This window comes from Sebastes umbrosus, chromosome 19 (assembly GCF_015220745.1).
Source record: "Sebastes umbrosus isolate fSebUmb1 chromosome 19, fSebUmb1.pri, whole genome shotgun sequence".
Classification (NCBI taxonomy): Eukaryota; Metazoa; Chordata; class Actinopteri; order Perciformes; family Sebastidae; genus Sebastes; species Sebastes umbrosus.
The window spans coordinates 19,571,762-19,587,073 of NC_051287.1; the positions used below are offsets into that span (position 1 = coordinate 19,571,762).

The window sequence follows — 15,312 nt, forward strand, 5'->3', positions numbered from 1 at the left end:
CAGTCAATATATTGTCCATATATGAACATCAGGCAGCGGTGTACTTCATCGGTTTAGCATTGCACTCCTATAACACTCACGGTGGACAGTTTGAAAAAAGGATCAAAATCAATGCAGCAGACCCAGAGATATTTTTATTTATTTATTTCTTCTTCCTTGTCAAAACCTGAGGCCTACATTACCCACAATGCAACTCAACCACCAACAGTTGGGATCGATATATCGATCCTGATCGATGTATCGTTACACCCCTAATATAAAGTTGTACTACTAAGATCTGTAAACAGACTTTGATGTGTAAAATCGGTGGAGTTCCCCTTTAGAGACACTAATGACAGCCAAGTTGAATGACACCCATATATTACCACTCAAAGTCTGCCAAGATCCGAGACTGTCAAGGAGAATATCTGTGCCCGAGATACAGTGATGATTAATAATTTTCAATCAATTTACCTTAGAGAATAAGTCTGCCATTATGTGATTGGTTATAATTTGTTAAACGAGAATATGATTTGATTTTATTATTATTGTGTCTTATAATATGTCCAGCCCAAACGGGCTTACGAGACACCATTATTTAGAAAAAAAAGAAAAGACAAAGGCAGAAACCAGAGTAGCAGTATAAATAACATATACTACGAGACAAATAAACCATCCTGATGTTTTTTCCAAGCTTGAGAAACAAAGGTTGCCAATTTATAAGTATTAAAACTAAATAGCCATTCCATTTTGTCATCATCCGAGCACTGAAACATTTCTGGATTTTGAACACACATTTCGTTTAAAATAGAAGTTCGTAACTCATCATAGTATGGACAATACAGAAGGAAAATGTGATTCATTTTCAACTAGCAAAATATGTTTGCCAAAAAGGAAATGTTATGATTATACATCATTTTAGTCCAGTTTCAGTTATTTTTAGCTTTCCTCTATTTACGTAAATGCTAAATGCGGTGTAGTGGAGACTCTCAGATGAAAGTGCTATAAATGCTAAATAAGCTCTGTGTTTATGCTTCACACTTAGAGTATTTAGAAGAATAAGATTGTTCTTGCCTAAGGTGGTAAATCTGCATTGGAAGTACCATTGTATTTATTTTCTGACTGATAAACTAAACATATGATGTGATCGTGTTTTAAAAGTTTCCACTGATGACCGGGCATCAACATTAAGACTTAACAGAAATGAAAACAAAATTGTCATGTCATCCATCAGCCCCCCTTTACCCTCTCTTCACTTTAGTGTCGGAGCTTGAAAAACTCCCATTAGTTGACGTTTCCCTTTGACCTCTCTAATTACCTCTTATTTTACTGCTTTTCTTGTGCTCCCCTCATAAACAACTTGTTTAGTTACGGGAATACTACGAGGCCACCATGACTCTAAGAATTGAATTGTGACAATATAAGTATATACTATGTTTTTTGCTTAGAGTATTATAGGCTGCGACAAAGACACAAGCCTACTACATGTATGTGATCTTACCACTAGAACTCCTTACATACAATTATGACACACAGCTCTTTTCATTGAATGTACTTATTTTAAAGCTGATGAATTGATGCAGAAGTCCGGCATAGGACATTTATGGGTGCAAGAAAACCTCCAGTAAAAAATAGCCCTCATGCAACACTTCCTCCTGACACAAATAGCCTTTCCTGCCCTATAAATAAACACTGCTGGACTTGGAAAGCAACCAGCCTCATTACGCTCGAGGCCCGCTCATAAAGTCAGCAGAGTAGGGCAAAAATCTACTGTATTCCTCACTTTAGACAGGATAGGAGTTCATGCACAGACGTCAGTGTACAAAGAGTCAAAGTAGAGTCAAATAGAAGTTACACAGTCTCACTGATCATTCTGTTGAGCTCCAAGGACTCAATTTTGACAGGAAACCGTGTTTCTGGTCCGGCTATTCTACTTTAAAGATGTGTCCATAAAACTGTCTATCACTCCTCCATCACTTAAATCATTAGACATAACTAAAAACACATCTCACAAACGCTTGAGAGCAAAAACAGCTCTCGGAAGTACGCTGCAAATCACGCAGTGCGATGCCAAAAGTCTCTCATGACGGAAAGTTCTGATATTTTTTTTCAGGTGAACTGAGATTAACCCTCTCTCCATCCATCTCCAAGCCTGAATATTGTTCCAGTTGTTCTGCGCAGGCCAAACTAAACAACCCGTCTGAACCTGACTGGAGGCGGGGAGCCGGACTGCCCTTCTCGCTCATATAGGGTTTCTCTGCTGCTCATTTTCTTCCCCCATCATCCCCCAATCTCTCCTCCTTTATCCGCTTCTTGTTCCTCATTATTCCTTCATCTTTCTCCCTCTTCTCTTATTATTCTTCACAACTTTTCCACAACCTTTCACCTGAACTCCCCTCATCATCTACCTTATCTGCTGTCGTCTATCTCTCTGCTGCCGACGTTATTATCAGTGATTAGTTATGTCTCGCACCATTACTTCATCTACATGTAATTCTGAACTATGTCAACAGACTAGTGAGTCATGCTACACTGGATACAGCCACAGCTGTCTTAAAAACTTTAAGCTCACACTGATAAATATACCTTCACAAACAAATCCTCTTAAACATAAATACAAACATATAGAGTACATAAAGCAGCAGTCAAGCACCTTGCATCATGTGCTCACACCCACACCAGACAACAAACAAGCCCATGCAGAGACACACGCCCACATATCAATGAGCATGCAAACACATGCAGACATAAGGATCACACCCGCCTGCTTTTACCATGCTGCTCACTGCTTCATGTATTTGCTGATGAGCAGGTTTCCTGTAGTTCATGTACACAGGCGATAAGAAATAAAGAGATCCCATGGGCAGTTCCTGCTTTAATTGGATCCATGTTTAAACAGGCTCTAAGCCATTTTCCTCTAGCCTTTCCTTGGCTTAATTTAAACTAGTTCAAGTCTGTATATTTTAACATTCATTTAGAAGCCTATGGGGGCAAAATCAAGGGTCAAACTTTAGGATAACGACCACAGTGGCTAGTGCAATCAACAACTGACTAACCGTGGCGAGCATACCAGTAGTTGGACTGGTAATCTGCATGCAACATAAGTAAGCTACACTAGTACCATCATAGAGGCAGGACTCTTCATTTAACTAGTTCCACAAAGGAGACAAAATTAACATTTGGTTAATTTTGTGTAGCAATTAACTGACTAGTCGTTTCAGCTCTATTTCTGTTCATGCTGGGTCTGGGGAACCCTAACACTGAATTCACACCAGGGCAGCGGCGAAGTGCAGCCTGCGGCGAGCTGCCATGCAATGTCTATAAAAAGCTGGGAGGCCGCTCTCGAGCTCAGCGAGCTGCGGACTTTTGATTCTGCGACGAAATGTGACCAAACAAAAGTTGGGAAAAGTTAAACTTGTGGCGGCGAAGTACGGCCAGCGAGGACCCACGGCCTATCAGTGAACAGATCATGTGACTCCTGTGACATGTTGACCTATGTTACAAAGAATTTCTTCCTGCTTGAAACATGAATATGCCTCCTGGCTGCAGAAAAATGTTATTATTGCAGCGAGCCGCACCTCACTGCTGCCTGGTGTGAATTCGGCATAAGTAAGGACCAAATGATTATTTTCACTACCGTTTAATCTGCTGGTTATTTTCTTGCTTAATCATTAGAAAACCGTAAAAAAAATGTCTTTCCCAGTTTTCAAATCATGTCCTCAAATGTTTTGTTTTCTCCAGCCAACAGTCCAAAACTACACAGGGAAAAGTAACAAATCCTCATATTGGAGAGAGACAGAGATCTTTTTTGCATAAAAATGTACTTAAATGATCAATTATCAAAACAAGTTGCTGAATCATTTTCTGGCAATAAACTAACTGATTAAAAGACTAATCGTTTCAGCTCTAAACCTAAGCCACGGCTAGACGTGTGATTGGCTGATGGGTCACTCATCCTCCTGACAATCATGATTAAATCCAACTGATAAGTGCTGTGAACCCACATCATCCTTAATTGTCCTTCTCTGCATTGGCTAAATTTGTATTTTGTTGACACTTCCTGTTGAATGTAGACAGAATCAGAACGCACTGTATATCTAGAGATAAAATACTATAGTATGTCTGAACGGGGCCGTAGTTATCTCTTGGACTGCTGTACTATCTCCTGCTGACAACTGACAAACATACACATCCACAGACACACACACCCTTCCTCCTCTCCCAGATTAATGCTGGGCTGTCCCTGAGGTTTTACTGTCTGTCACTACCAGCGCTAATACGCTTTCACTACACCCAGTCATTCCATGCCAAACCAAGTTAGACTGGGCCAAATCAAACAGAGCCAAGTGGATGTGCTTCAGTTAAAAAGAAACCTTCTATAATTGAGGGGCTGCTTCATTATTGTGTTAGTATAGAATGATTTTTCTTTTTTGTGACTAAAGTATGTTTCAACTTTCATGGAAAAAGTAGGGTGTAACATTTTTTTTTCCTCGATGTACTGAGAAGGAAGGGAAATACGGTATTATGGTTTTCAACCACACAGTGCACATTTCTTTTAGAAATGCTTTCAGATGATCAGCATGTGATTTGCTTTGCAGTGCTGCTCCAGTTAACACAGCGGACATATTTCAGAACTCCTGATAAGAAGGCCTCCATTCCTGCAGTATTTACATAGCCAACTTCAGATTATATACATTTTAATAAGTGCCAAACAGTAAATGCACAGTTTAGTCTCCAGTGTCGTGTAGCTCAGATGAATTGAAGCCATGAAACAGATGTGTGGAGTGAGAGGAGACAAAATAATCCACACATCAATTAGACACAGAGAGACTGTGGAGGGTGTGTGTGTGTCTGCGCATATGCTGTGGATACCAGTCTATACACATGGATGTGAAAATGCGTGTGTGAGTGAAAGCCTCGAGTAATCCTGCTTAGTCTACCGGCTGGGGGTGCAGGTTTAAGTAGTGACAGTATGAAGGGCTGGGTGAGGGTTTAATACTAGAACTACTGTCAACAATAGAAATGCACACATAATAACAAACACTGTATAATATGTGTATGTGTACGCACAACAGCACAGCCAGTAAGCAATGTGCTTGGGGGATGGTAGTAAGGGGCTGAGAGTACAGATAACAGTGTAAGCAAATTAACTAATTTAGAGCAGCTCTGTACAAACAGCAGGGAGAGTTGTTAATGTGGTCTCAAAGGGTCGACGCACACTACAAGACTTAATTAAGATCTCTCAAACTAATTACACACGACCGTTTTCTACGATGAAGGTTGTTTCAAGAAAAACACATTATGATTGTAGAATGACTTTTTACATTACAACGTGGTTTTTGCATTGTTTTACTCGTAGGTATTACAGAGTACTATTTAGGGCTAGTTATCAAACTTCAATAACGTTTTCTTCTCCACCAAAATGCGTCAGTAAGTATTGCCAAAAAATGTAGTACCAAAAGCTGGAACTAAATGTTTGTAAAGATTAGTCTTGTTAACTTATTCTTTGATCAGATAGTTACTGAATTAAATCTAAACTTTGTCAACTTTAGACTGGCATAGATGTGAAATAAGTATTTATACCAAAACTCACAACCAAACCAAACAAAACCACACTCAACTCGCTAAATCTGGGTCTTCTTGTATTTCCAACTCAACTAGGGCTGCAACTAACGATTATTTTCATTGTCAATTAATCTGACAATTATTTTCTCGATTAATTGATTAGTTGCTTACTATATTGTGGTATATTGTGGTCTATAAAATGTCAGAAAATGTTGAAAAATGCTGATCATTGTTTCCCAAAGCCCAAGATGACGTCCTCAAATGTCTCATTTTGTATACAACTCAAAGATATTCAGTTTACTGTTATAGAGGAGTAAAGAAACCAGAAAATATTCACATTTAAGAAGCTGGAATCAGAGAATTTCTTTCTTTTTTTTTTCTTAAAAAATTACTTAAACCAATTGATTATCAAAATAGTTGGTGATTAATATAATAGTTGACAGCTAATTGATTAATCGTTGCAGCTCTAAAATTAACTTTAAATAAATGAGGCCTAGTTTGAACAAAACAAAGAGAAACAATCGTATTGACATTATCGGTGCAGGTCACGGCAAAACCATCTCTGACGGCTGATTGTTCAGGCATGGCCGAAGCAAAATGCCTGTAAACCTCTCTGTGGCTGATTGCCAACCCCATTCCCAGAAACCAGATTACAGCGTCTGCTTGTCTTAAACACTGCTCACACACACACAGAACCTCCCTCATTATGCTGACTGTTTGGCCAAATAGGCTTAGCCAAAATGATCCACAAATGAATCCCAAAATGTCTATGATATATTCCGAAGACATATTCAGACAGACAGAAACAACAGTCAAACACAGACAGTCTAGCAGACAGACATGCAAACATTTCAGAGCACACACACACACACTTAAAAAGAATTCCTCTGATTCACTCTGACCTTGCATAACTACACACCTGCTGATAAAGCAACACTGGTGTTACTCCCTACTGGCATGCACAGAATTTTGATGGACACATTTCATGTAGAAAAAGTCAGACCACAACATAGCCATGATGATCTCAGTGCGGTTATTACCAATACTGGATAATCTGTGAGAAAAATCACACATTCTGTTCTCAGTTAATCTTTTTTGTGCAGCAATAAAGCTGTTTAATATCAAGGTTAGAAATGCATGAGCACCTTAAGCGTAGGCGGCGTTTTCACACTACTTAGCCTTAAAGCGCATTCACAGTGCAGCATTTGAGAAAGCCGAGCTACTTAACCTGGTGATACTTTCTGCTGAGTCTGCCTGGCTGGACAGTTTTTAGCTAGTTTGCGTGGCATTACTGCAGCTGAACACAGGTTCATATAACAGTCAAATATACTGGAAGGTCAAAAAATAACTACAAGCATAACCCAAAACATAAGAAAGGTCAGGTTTTTGTAAAAGAGGAAATTCATTTCAAGCCACCCAGCATCAAGTCAGTAAAGCCATGGTGGAGAATATAACAGTAAAAAAAAAAGAGTAATAAATGTTAGGAAGTGGTAGGTCATTCAAGCACTGCTTTGGCATTAGTAGTTTTAATGATGTATTATAAGCTGCTTAGAGCTAGTGTTAGGAAGTTAAACAGATCATAATTCTCTTCCTTCAAACAACTGTATTTGTTCAAGTTCCTCACCAAAACTACATTTTACAAGATTACATTTGAATGCATCATGATAGGGTTATAATCTACCTTCGCCCAATACTCTGCTTTTTACTGAGCAGAGCCTGAACGCACCATAATGTAACCCAATGGAACTTCCGTTAACGTTCAACTCTTCAGCTCCGCGCTGTCGGCAGACGAGCCGGTCACTGTGATTACTCTGAGCAATATCATGGGAATGACTTACAATATAATAAGTTTCTTATTAAGTTAGTTGTTCCAAATGTTTTTAAAGGTTGTTTCTCCACGGCTTATTTAAGACTTGCAGTTGTGGAAAATTGCAGATCCTTCACTCAGCTGAAGAACTTCCACACCGACATGTATTGTATGTGTGACGTTACTGACTATGTCGCTGTGTGCCAACGTAATACCAATACCATCATTTTTATAACCAGAGCATCCAAAAATCCAAATTATGGTTTGGCTGCTGTACAGTTAATAGGAGTGTCGAACTAGGTGATCATAAGGGATAGAACGGAGTTGATGACTAATGTTCTCTGTGAAATGTTGTTCCGAGTGCCCTGAAAACATGACATATTTGCCTCTTTTCTATGAGTGGAGAATTTTAAAACGTCAATATCACAGTCAATCATTTTCATTTAATTGTGGGATGCAAAAATCGTGATTCATATTTTTTTTATATTTGTGCACCCCTGTCACGTACATAAACTTCTTATCCTAGAAGAAATTGGTGTGAAGCCAGGCATTAAACATGACCACAAGGCATAAAAAGCATACACTCAACACCAAAGAAGAGATAAAAGCATAACCTAACAAAAATGAGACCACCAGACATAACACCCTGATGAGGGATAAAGCAACCATACATGATGCAAAGTAAAGTTCTTGTGTGTTTATCAGAAGTTGAGTTGTTCATCAACTAATGGTCTAAAGAAGAATCTGGTGTTGTTGTATACATATATACATCTCTCTCTTACCATTGCATCAAATGGAAAGTTCTAGATGTTTTGTATCACGGTTTTATTATCAGGCCATATCACCCAGCTCAACTTTTAGCCCTTATACTGCCTGCCTGTATCATACCTTTTACTTTATTTAGGCCTCATGTTGTAGGTGTTTGAGTAAAGGTTTGGCTGTGTGATGCATTCAGTACACTGGGCTGGAAGTGAAGCATTTAGTGAAGCATTTAGAAATGATTTGACAAAACAGATTCCATTACACATTATCTGGAAAGGTCTTTACTTCATAGTAAAGATATTTACGAAGGAATTAAGTTTCTGTTATTTTGTAAAAAAAAAAAAAAAGAAGGGCCTGTTTTGGGTTTGGGGGGGAACATTCCTGAGAAATCAGTCGCTGACACACACAGCTTAAAATAGAACAACCGAGATATTTTCTTTCTATTACGGTTGTTCAGGGTTTCTATAAAAAGCAATGGAATGACTGTTGGCTCAGAGGATAACCATGCTAGTCTGTGAAACAATTTTCTGCATATCTTAATCATGACCATTGTATATATCTATGGATCTTTCTTTTAAAAAATATAATTTTGTATTCTGTATTTCAGAATTACTCAAGAGAAAATTGTCCAAACTTAGAATATAGTTGGTTAGATATGCTTTAAAAAAAAGAAATAAACATGCGTTTGCAATCAGATCAGTTATTGAATTATGTAATCTCTACAGCAAAACAATAACGCCTCATTACTATCATTTCATTATATGATGTCCATGCAGCTTGAGTGCAAGCGAACCAGAGAACTGGTATATCAATCAAAACTGTCAACAGTTCTTAGTATTTGTATATGACTGGTACAGCACAACAGTTCAATTGTTTCCTTTCCCAAACTGTATCATATCAATGCACAGATAAGAAAACAGGGATTTATTACAATTGAAAGACAACCCGACATCACATTGGTCAAAGTGCGACAATGTGTGTGGGTGTGAGAGGTCTGCTAAAGGCATGCATGACTGCAAATGGCTTCAGTCGTGTTTCTAAGCAACATGCACATCCACTGCTCTTCCCTTTCTTCTCTCATGCCGCCTACGACCAGCTATTTCAGTGACGACAAGCATTCCTCTCCAAAAGCATCTCAAACAGTTTACAACCCTTACTGTAACAATACAGTTTTTTACTGGAATAACACCCAGTAAAGGTGAGACAACCACCATCCATTTTACACACTAAGGAGGAACTTCTGTGACCTTGCTGCCCATTTCTGGACTCAACATTTTCTAGAACAAGGGACACTATTGTACTCCCCCACATAGCTGACTGAATTTGCAAAAAATTGCTAATATCAGGCTGTAGAGACTGTGTAAAATTGCAGGCTGTTAAAGATTGAATCAGAAAACGGGAGTAAATTGTTATTTTTCCCATTTTCTATTGATATATCTTTGCATCTGTATTCCTTATAGAGAGTTTTAAAGGGATAGTTTGGGTGTTTTGAAGTGGAGTTGTATGGAGGTACTTAACTATAGTCAGTATTTTACCTACAGTAGATGACGTTTGGGGCACCTAGAGCATCGAGAAACAGACAGGAGTACCAGCACAGGAGCAAAGCATTACAGTGCTGTAGATGGGGACTGCAGAAAAATATATTTTAGCCACCTAATAGAAAGGCTCACCTAAGAAAATTTATATCCATTTAAGTGTATGCTATAATTAGAAAGTGAAACACTAAAAGTGAAACGTATTGATACTATTTTTTTCATCTGAGCCTGTTGGCTTTGGAGAGAGCATAGATAAGTTTCACTTTAAGTCCAGTTCCCCATCGGAAAGGAGAAGGAATGGGCTGTCTGACGGCAAGATAAAGCAGTAAAAATATTCTAAATATAGCGTACACGTAAACGGATGTCATTTTTGTTTAGGTGAGCCTTTCTTTTAGGTGGCTAAAATAAGTTTTTCTGCCGTTCACATCCACAGCACTGTATTGCTTTGCTCCGATGTCGGTAATCCGGTCTGTTTCGCGATGCTGGGAGCGTGCCGACCGTCATCTAATGTAAGCAATACAAGTACCTCATACAACCCCACTTCAAAACACCCAAACAGCAAACTAACTCTACTAGGGCTGCCCACTCTTATTCGACTAATCAGTCGTTTTGGTCTAAGTCTTAGGCTTTTTTCATGCTGAATGACTTATTTCCAAGAAACTTATGAGCACATCTCTGGTAAACACAAGATTCCTTGTGGAGAAACTCAGTTTTACATATCTGTTGATTAAATCAACTAATCGATTAGTCAACAAAATTGTATGAGTGTTAGTCGACTAAGAACTTCTGTCTTAGGACAGCCCTAAACTCTACATTTGAATATTCTTCCAGATGGTCTCTGATGACTTGATTTTGCTCTCCACACATCCATGCACTAGTTATGCTTTGCAGTATATTGTGGCTATAAATGAGTAAAAGCAGAAGCAAAGTTAACTCTTCCTCTGTGGGACGGTCTCTCTCTCTCTCAACAGAGCATGCCATTTAACCAGAGCTCACCACCCTGCCCCGCCACACACTCTTAATCTCATGGAAACTGTCTACATAAACCAAGTATCTCATTTAGTAGGCATTCTCCTCTCCATTCGCCAACTTCTCTACTTCTGACACTCCCTCATCCCCTAAAACTCATCCCATTCATCCAGAAACCCTCCAGCTTTTTCCTGTCTGGCGCTTGGCTCTGTGTCATTACGGTCACTGTGACAACAGATGAGTCAGACGCTGTGGAGACGCCTCTCTTCCTGTGATTGTAGAGTATCTTAGACTGTGACTGAATGGATGATGATGAACCAACACAGAGAAATTCCTCCCTAAAGACTGATTCATAGTTAGCAGGATCAAACCCTCATCTGGAGCGGTGCAGAGTCACAGTATCTGAGCATATTTGTGGTCTTTAAAGGATTAATCCAAGTTTTTGCACATCCACAGTCACCTTCCTAAAGTGACTCCACATGTCTGTATAAAAGTGTGTGTCATATCGCTAACATCATAAATCCTGATTTTCTCAAACTCATGATCCCGTTTTTAGGTCCTGAGGTTCTCATGACACCCGCAATTAGAGCTGACAAGTTGTCATGTGAAATTGAGCATGGCATACTTTCTGTTTACAAGAGCACGGGGAAGCTCTAAATAGATTACATAGACATTATGATAAATCTATTTATTTTATCTTTAGAGCCTATTTATTTGTTCTTAAATAGCAAAATATCAACAAGCCACGGGGTGCTGCTGACCCTAAGGTTAAGAAAATCTGCCATAGTACTGCTCAGGGCATACATACACAGACACTGACTCAGCCACGCAGACATGCACACATGGTAGCATGTACACAGCTATGAACACATGTTACAGTACTTACATCAGTTTTTCTAAACTTCGCTTTAAGGCTCTTCATGTTCAGTCCGGTCCATGCAGTCACCCACTCAATCACTCAGTCAAGGCTGTGAAGAGAAAAGACACAGATGTTTAAACTCAGCCTGAGTGATCGAATGTGATTTAGTGTTTCTGGAAGACTAAACTATCTGATTTATCAGGTATTTTGTGACACTATTATCTACACAAGTTACAGTCAATATGAGGTGTAAATGTGCAGTGCAGCAGCACGGATTTGCAGTGGCAATAAATACAGCCTTAATAAATCAACATCTTCCTCATAAAAACTAAAATATGCCGTTTATTAAAGCCTCGTCAGCAGCACAGCTTCCTCTACAGTAAGTGACAAAAGTAAATGTGTACAACGTTTTCATAATGATCACAGAACTCTATACTCGAGCTGTAACAAATCTGAAGCACTTTTACATTCAACTATTCCTCTCCAATCAATGGGCAGTTTTGGGAATGTGTACCACATGCAATTCTAATTTAAACCCGTTGCTGGAAATGGTATCCGGCTTTGTATTGTTTCCTATAAGGATGTTTTAAATCACCACGGAACCCTTGGGGATGTCTGGTGACTGTATTTTTTGCGCCTTAAATGCCTCTAGCAATTTCCAATTTTTCATGCCTGACAGTGATTTACTACCAAAATATCATTGTGAGCATTCCAGTCAAAATTAGCCTACTCACTTACTTCATTATTATTATTATTTCCAGGTTCCTCTGTGTCTGCTTGTATTTCAACCAAGAGCAACATGTTAGCAATTTCAAGCTCTTTGCAATGATAACCCGCAGTGCACTCTGGAGCCTTAATTGAATATATTTTTGATAATGTTTATGTATTTTCTGAATATATTTCTAAAGCATGGGATAGGAGGAGAAAAGTAACATATGCAATAGATAAATTCCTCAGACTCTTATGCCTTTTTTTGTCATGATAAGATGTGTCTTTCGCTTAGGGAGCCGTGTTCGTATATCTGTGACTGTTTATTTGTTGCATTTCCATTGTGGGATATATCCTGGAGCATTATTTGTAGGAGGTTCACATTTGTGATTATGTCTGGATGATGTTTCATTTTATGTTTGGATGATGCTGGTGTATTGTGCTGTTAGATGATGGTGGGCTAACATGCCGTAATGTTTGTTGTTAGTTAATGTGTCTGAATAATCCCATGAGGGATGGGTTATGTAAATGACCAGGCACAAAAATAAATGATTCATTCATTCATTCATTAAGGTTTTGCAGACAATAGCATAAGTTACAAAGGGTTATTCCAATTTCAAAGAGTCTTTACGTGGACAGATACTCATGGTGTACTGAAGGTGAGTGCATCGAGGACAGCCATGTCTGGGCTCCTCTGGCAGCATTCAAGCCACAGATTAACATAGATTTGCCTTCAACATTCAAATCTTATTTTTCGGTCAAATATCAGCAGCCCATCAATGACAAATAGGGCCGTGTATTGGCAAGAATCTGGCGATAAGTTATGTATCAAGATACAGGGGTTACGATTCAATACATTGCGATATATTGCGATACTGTAAGTAGGCGATATATTGTGATTTTTAATCTAATTACAAGGAAAACTGTCATAGTATAAAGAACAAACCATATGCATTAAATCGGAGTAAGAAAAGTATACTTTTTTCTGCAATCAGAACAATGGGACATGCATTTATCACAGTAACTGTAACATCCAACATCATAGCACTACTTTGAGAGGGCACATACACTGAGAGGGTGCATCTCTTTGCAAATGAAATAAAGTATTGACAGAGTTAATCTTTGCATGTATATTATTATTAATTAAAAATCAATACAGTGTTTTTGAGAATAGCGATACCTTACGTATCAAGATACAGGGGTTACAATTCAATACATTGCGATATATTGCAATACTGTAAGTAGGAGATATATTGTGATTTTTAATCTAATTACAGGGAAAACTCTCATAGTATAAAGAACAAACCATATGCATTAAATCTGAGTAAAAAAAAGTATACTTTTTTTCTGCAATCAGAACAATGGGACTTGCATTAACTGTAACATCCAACATCATAGCACTACTTTGAGAGGGCACATACACTGATTGTAAACAACATTGAGACATCAAACAGATTTTGTCTCACTGTAAGTAGGAGATGTATTGTGATTTTTAATCTAATTACGGAGAAAACTGTTATAGTATAAAGAACAAACCATATGCATTAAATCTGAGTAAAAAAAAAAGTATAGTTTTTTTTCTGCAATCAACCAACCAATCATCCAACATCATAGCACTACTTTGAGAAGGCACATACACTCAGAGGGTGCATCTCTTTGCAAATGAAATAAAGTATTGACAGAGTTAAACTTTGCATGTATAGTATTAATTAAAAATCAATACAGTGTTTTTGAGAATCAAAACAGTATCACAGAACATAATATCACCAATTTTGTCTATATTTTCTTAAACCCCAAAAGGGGTGAAAACAACAATAAAGACAACATTGAGACATCAAACACATTGTGTCTCAGTGTTGGACAACAGACTTAACTACTAAACAGTCAAACTTTCTATTGGACCACGAATTAACAGAACAACAACCAGTTCAGACAACTATCAAACAGCTACCTGTGTATATATTTGCACACTGGCCCCTCAAACAATGGGAGTTGTGCAGGAATACCGTGCACCAACATGGGTTAACGTCACGGCTGCAGCTCGATGAGCAAATTAGCACAAAAAGTATCAAAATGCGCGCAACTTGCATCATTGTGCACCAACAGTCAGACTGAACGAGGTTGTAACCATGGATATATACAGAGAACGGGTTGTAACCATGGATATATTAAAGGTTGCTAACAGGAGCTGTAGTTTAATTCACCACTGAGACTTAAAAACAGTTAGTTGTGAGGCTTTTGTACGACCAACAACTCCTTACATGATGTGAAATGACTGGACACACACTTACCCGGGTTATGTGTTGGAGTCGCTGCGGGAGAAGCTGGACACATAAAACAAACGGACACACAAACCGCCTTTTTGTGCCAAAAAAAGCAGATTATCTACCGAGCCGGTGAGGAAACAGCGAGCCGTAGTTGAGCTAAGTCGAGCAGGAGGAGGGTGAATAAAAGGAGGAGAAAACAGTGCGTCCCAACCCGACACACTGAGCCCCGGCTCGGCCCGCATACATTAAAAGTTGTTCACGGACTCTCTGCCTGTCTGTCTGTCTCTGTCTGTCTCTGTCTGTCTGTCTGACTCTGGCTCTCCGGGACTCAACTAGTGATGTGTTGGTCGCGAACGAGCTGGTTCAAAGAGCCGGCTCTTTTAAGTGAACGATAATGGTACGTTTTCACAGGCTCCGTGCTTTCCACGCTCCCCATTCATTTTCTATGTAAGCAGCCGCGCAATGCATTCTGGTAGCGTGGCGTCGCGATTCGAGAAACGGAGCGTCACAACGCCCGCTCCTCATTTGCATGAAGTTGAGGGCTAGTCTACTTTATGCAAATCACGGACGTCCGACGCAACTCCCCACCTCTCAAAACTCACGAGAATCTTTTAAAATAAACGTTGTCGATCCAAAATAAAGACAGATTTAGCAACTTCATGGCTTATTTCTCGCCTCAAATGTTTTCAGAAACACATTTCGGTGAACTATTTTCGTGAAATAAGAGAAGAACGTTTCTAAACGAGCCTTCACACTGTTTCCGGTGTGAAAGCTGGGAGCAGCAGTCAACGGAGGGAAACCTTTCGTCCAATCAGGTGGGGACAGCCTGTGTCTAGTGACAGCCCACCAAGCGTCCAATGT

General features: G+C 39.0%; 1 protein-coding gene across 3 annotated transcripts in view; it reads right to left on the bottom strand.

Moving 5' to 3' along the window:
- Nucleotides 1–14,770, bottom strand: part of rai14 (retinoic acid induced 14) — a 49,584-nt gene extending 34,814 nt beyond the window's left edge. For 2 of the 3 annotated variants that reach the window (XM_037752227.1, XM_037752225.1), the window contains exons 1-2: nucleotides 14,476–14,769; nucleotides 11,504–11,585 (exon numbers count right to left, since the gene is read on the bottom strand). In XM_037752227.1, coding sequence (XP_037608155.1) covers nucleotides 11,504–11,539 — 36 coding nt within the window. In that variant the 5' untranslated portion in view covers nucleotides 11,540–11,585; nucleotides 14,476–14,769. Of the gene's footprint in view, nucleotides 1–11,503; nucleotides 11,586–14,475 lie in introns of all 3 variants that reach the window. The other variant, XM_037752226.1, reaches the window with a different exon arrangement.
- Between the last annotated feature and the right edge of the window lie 542 nt (nucleotides 14,771–15,312).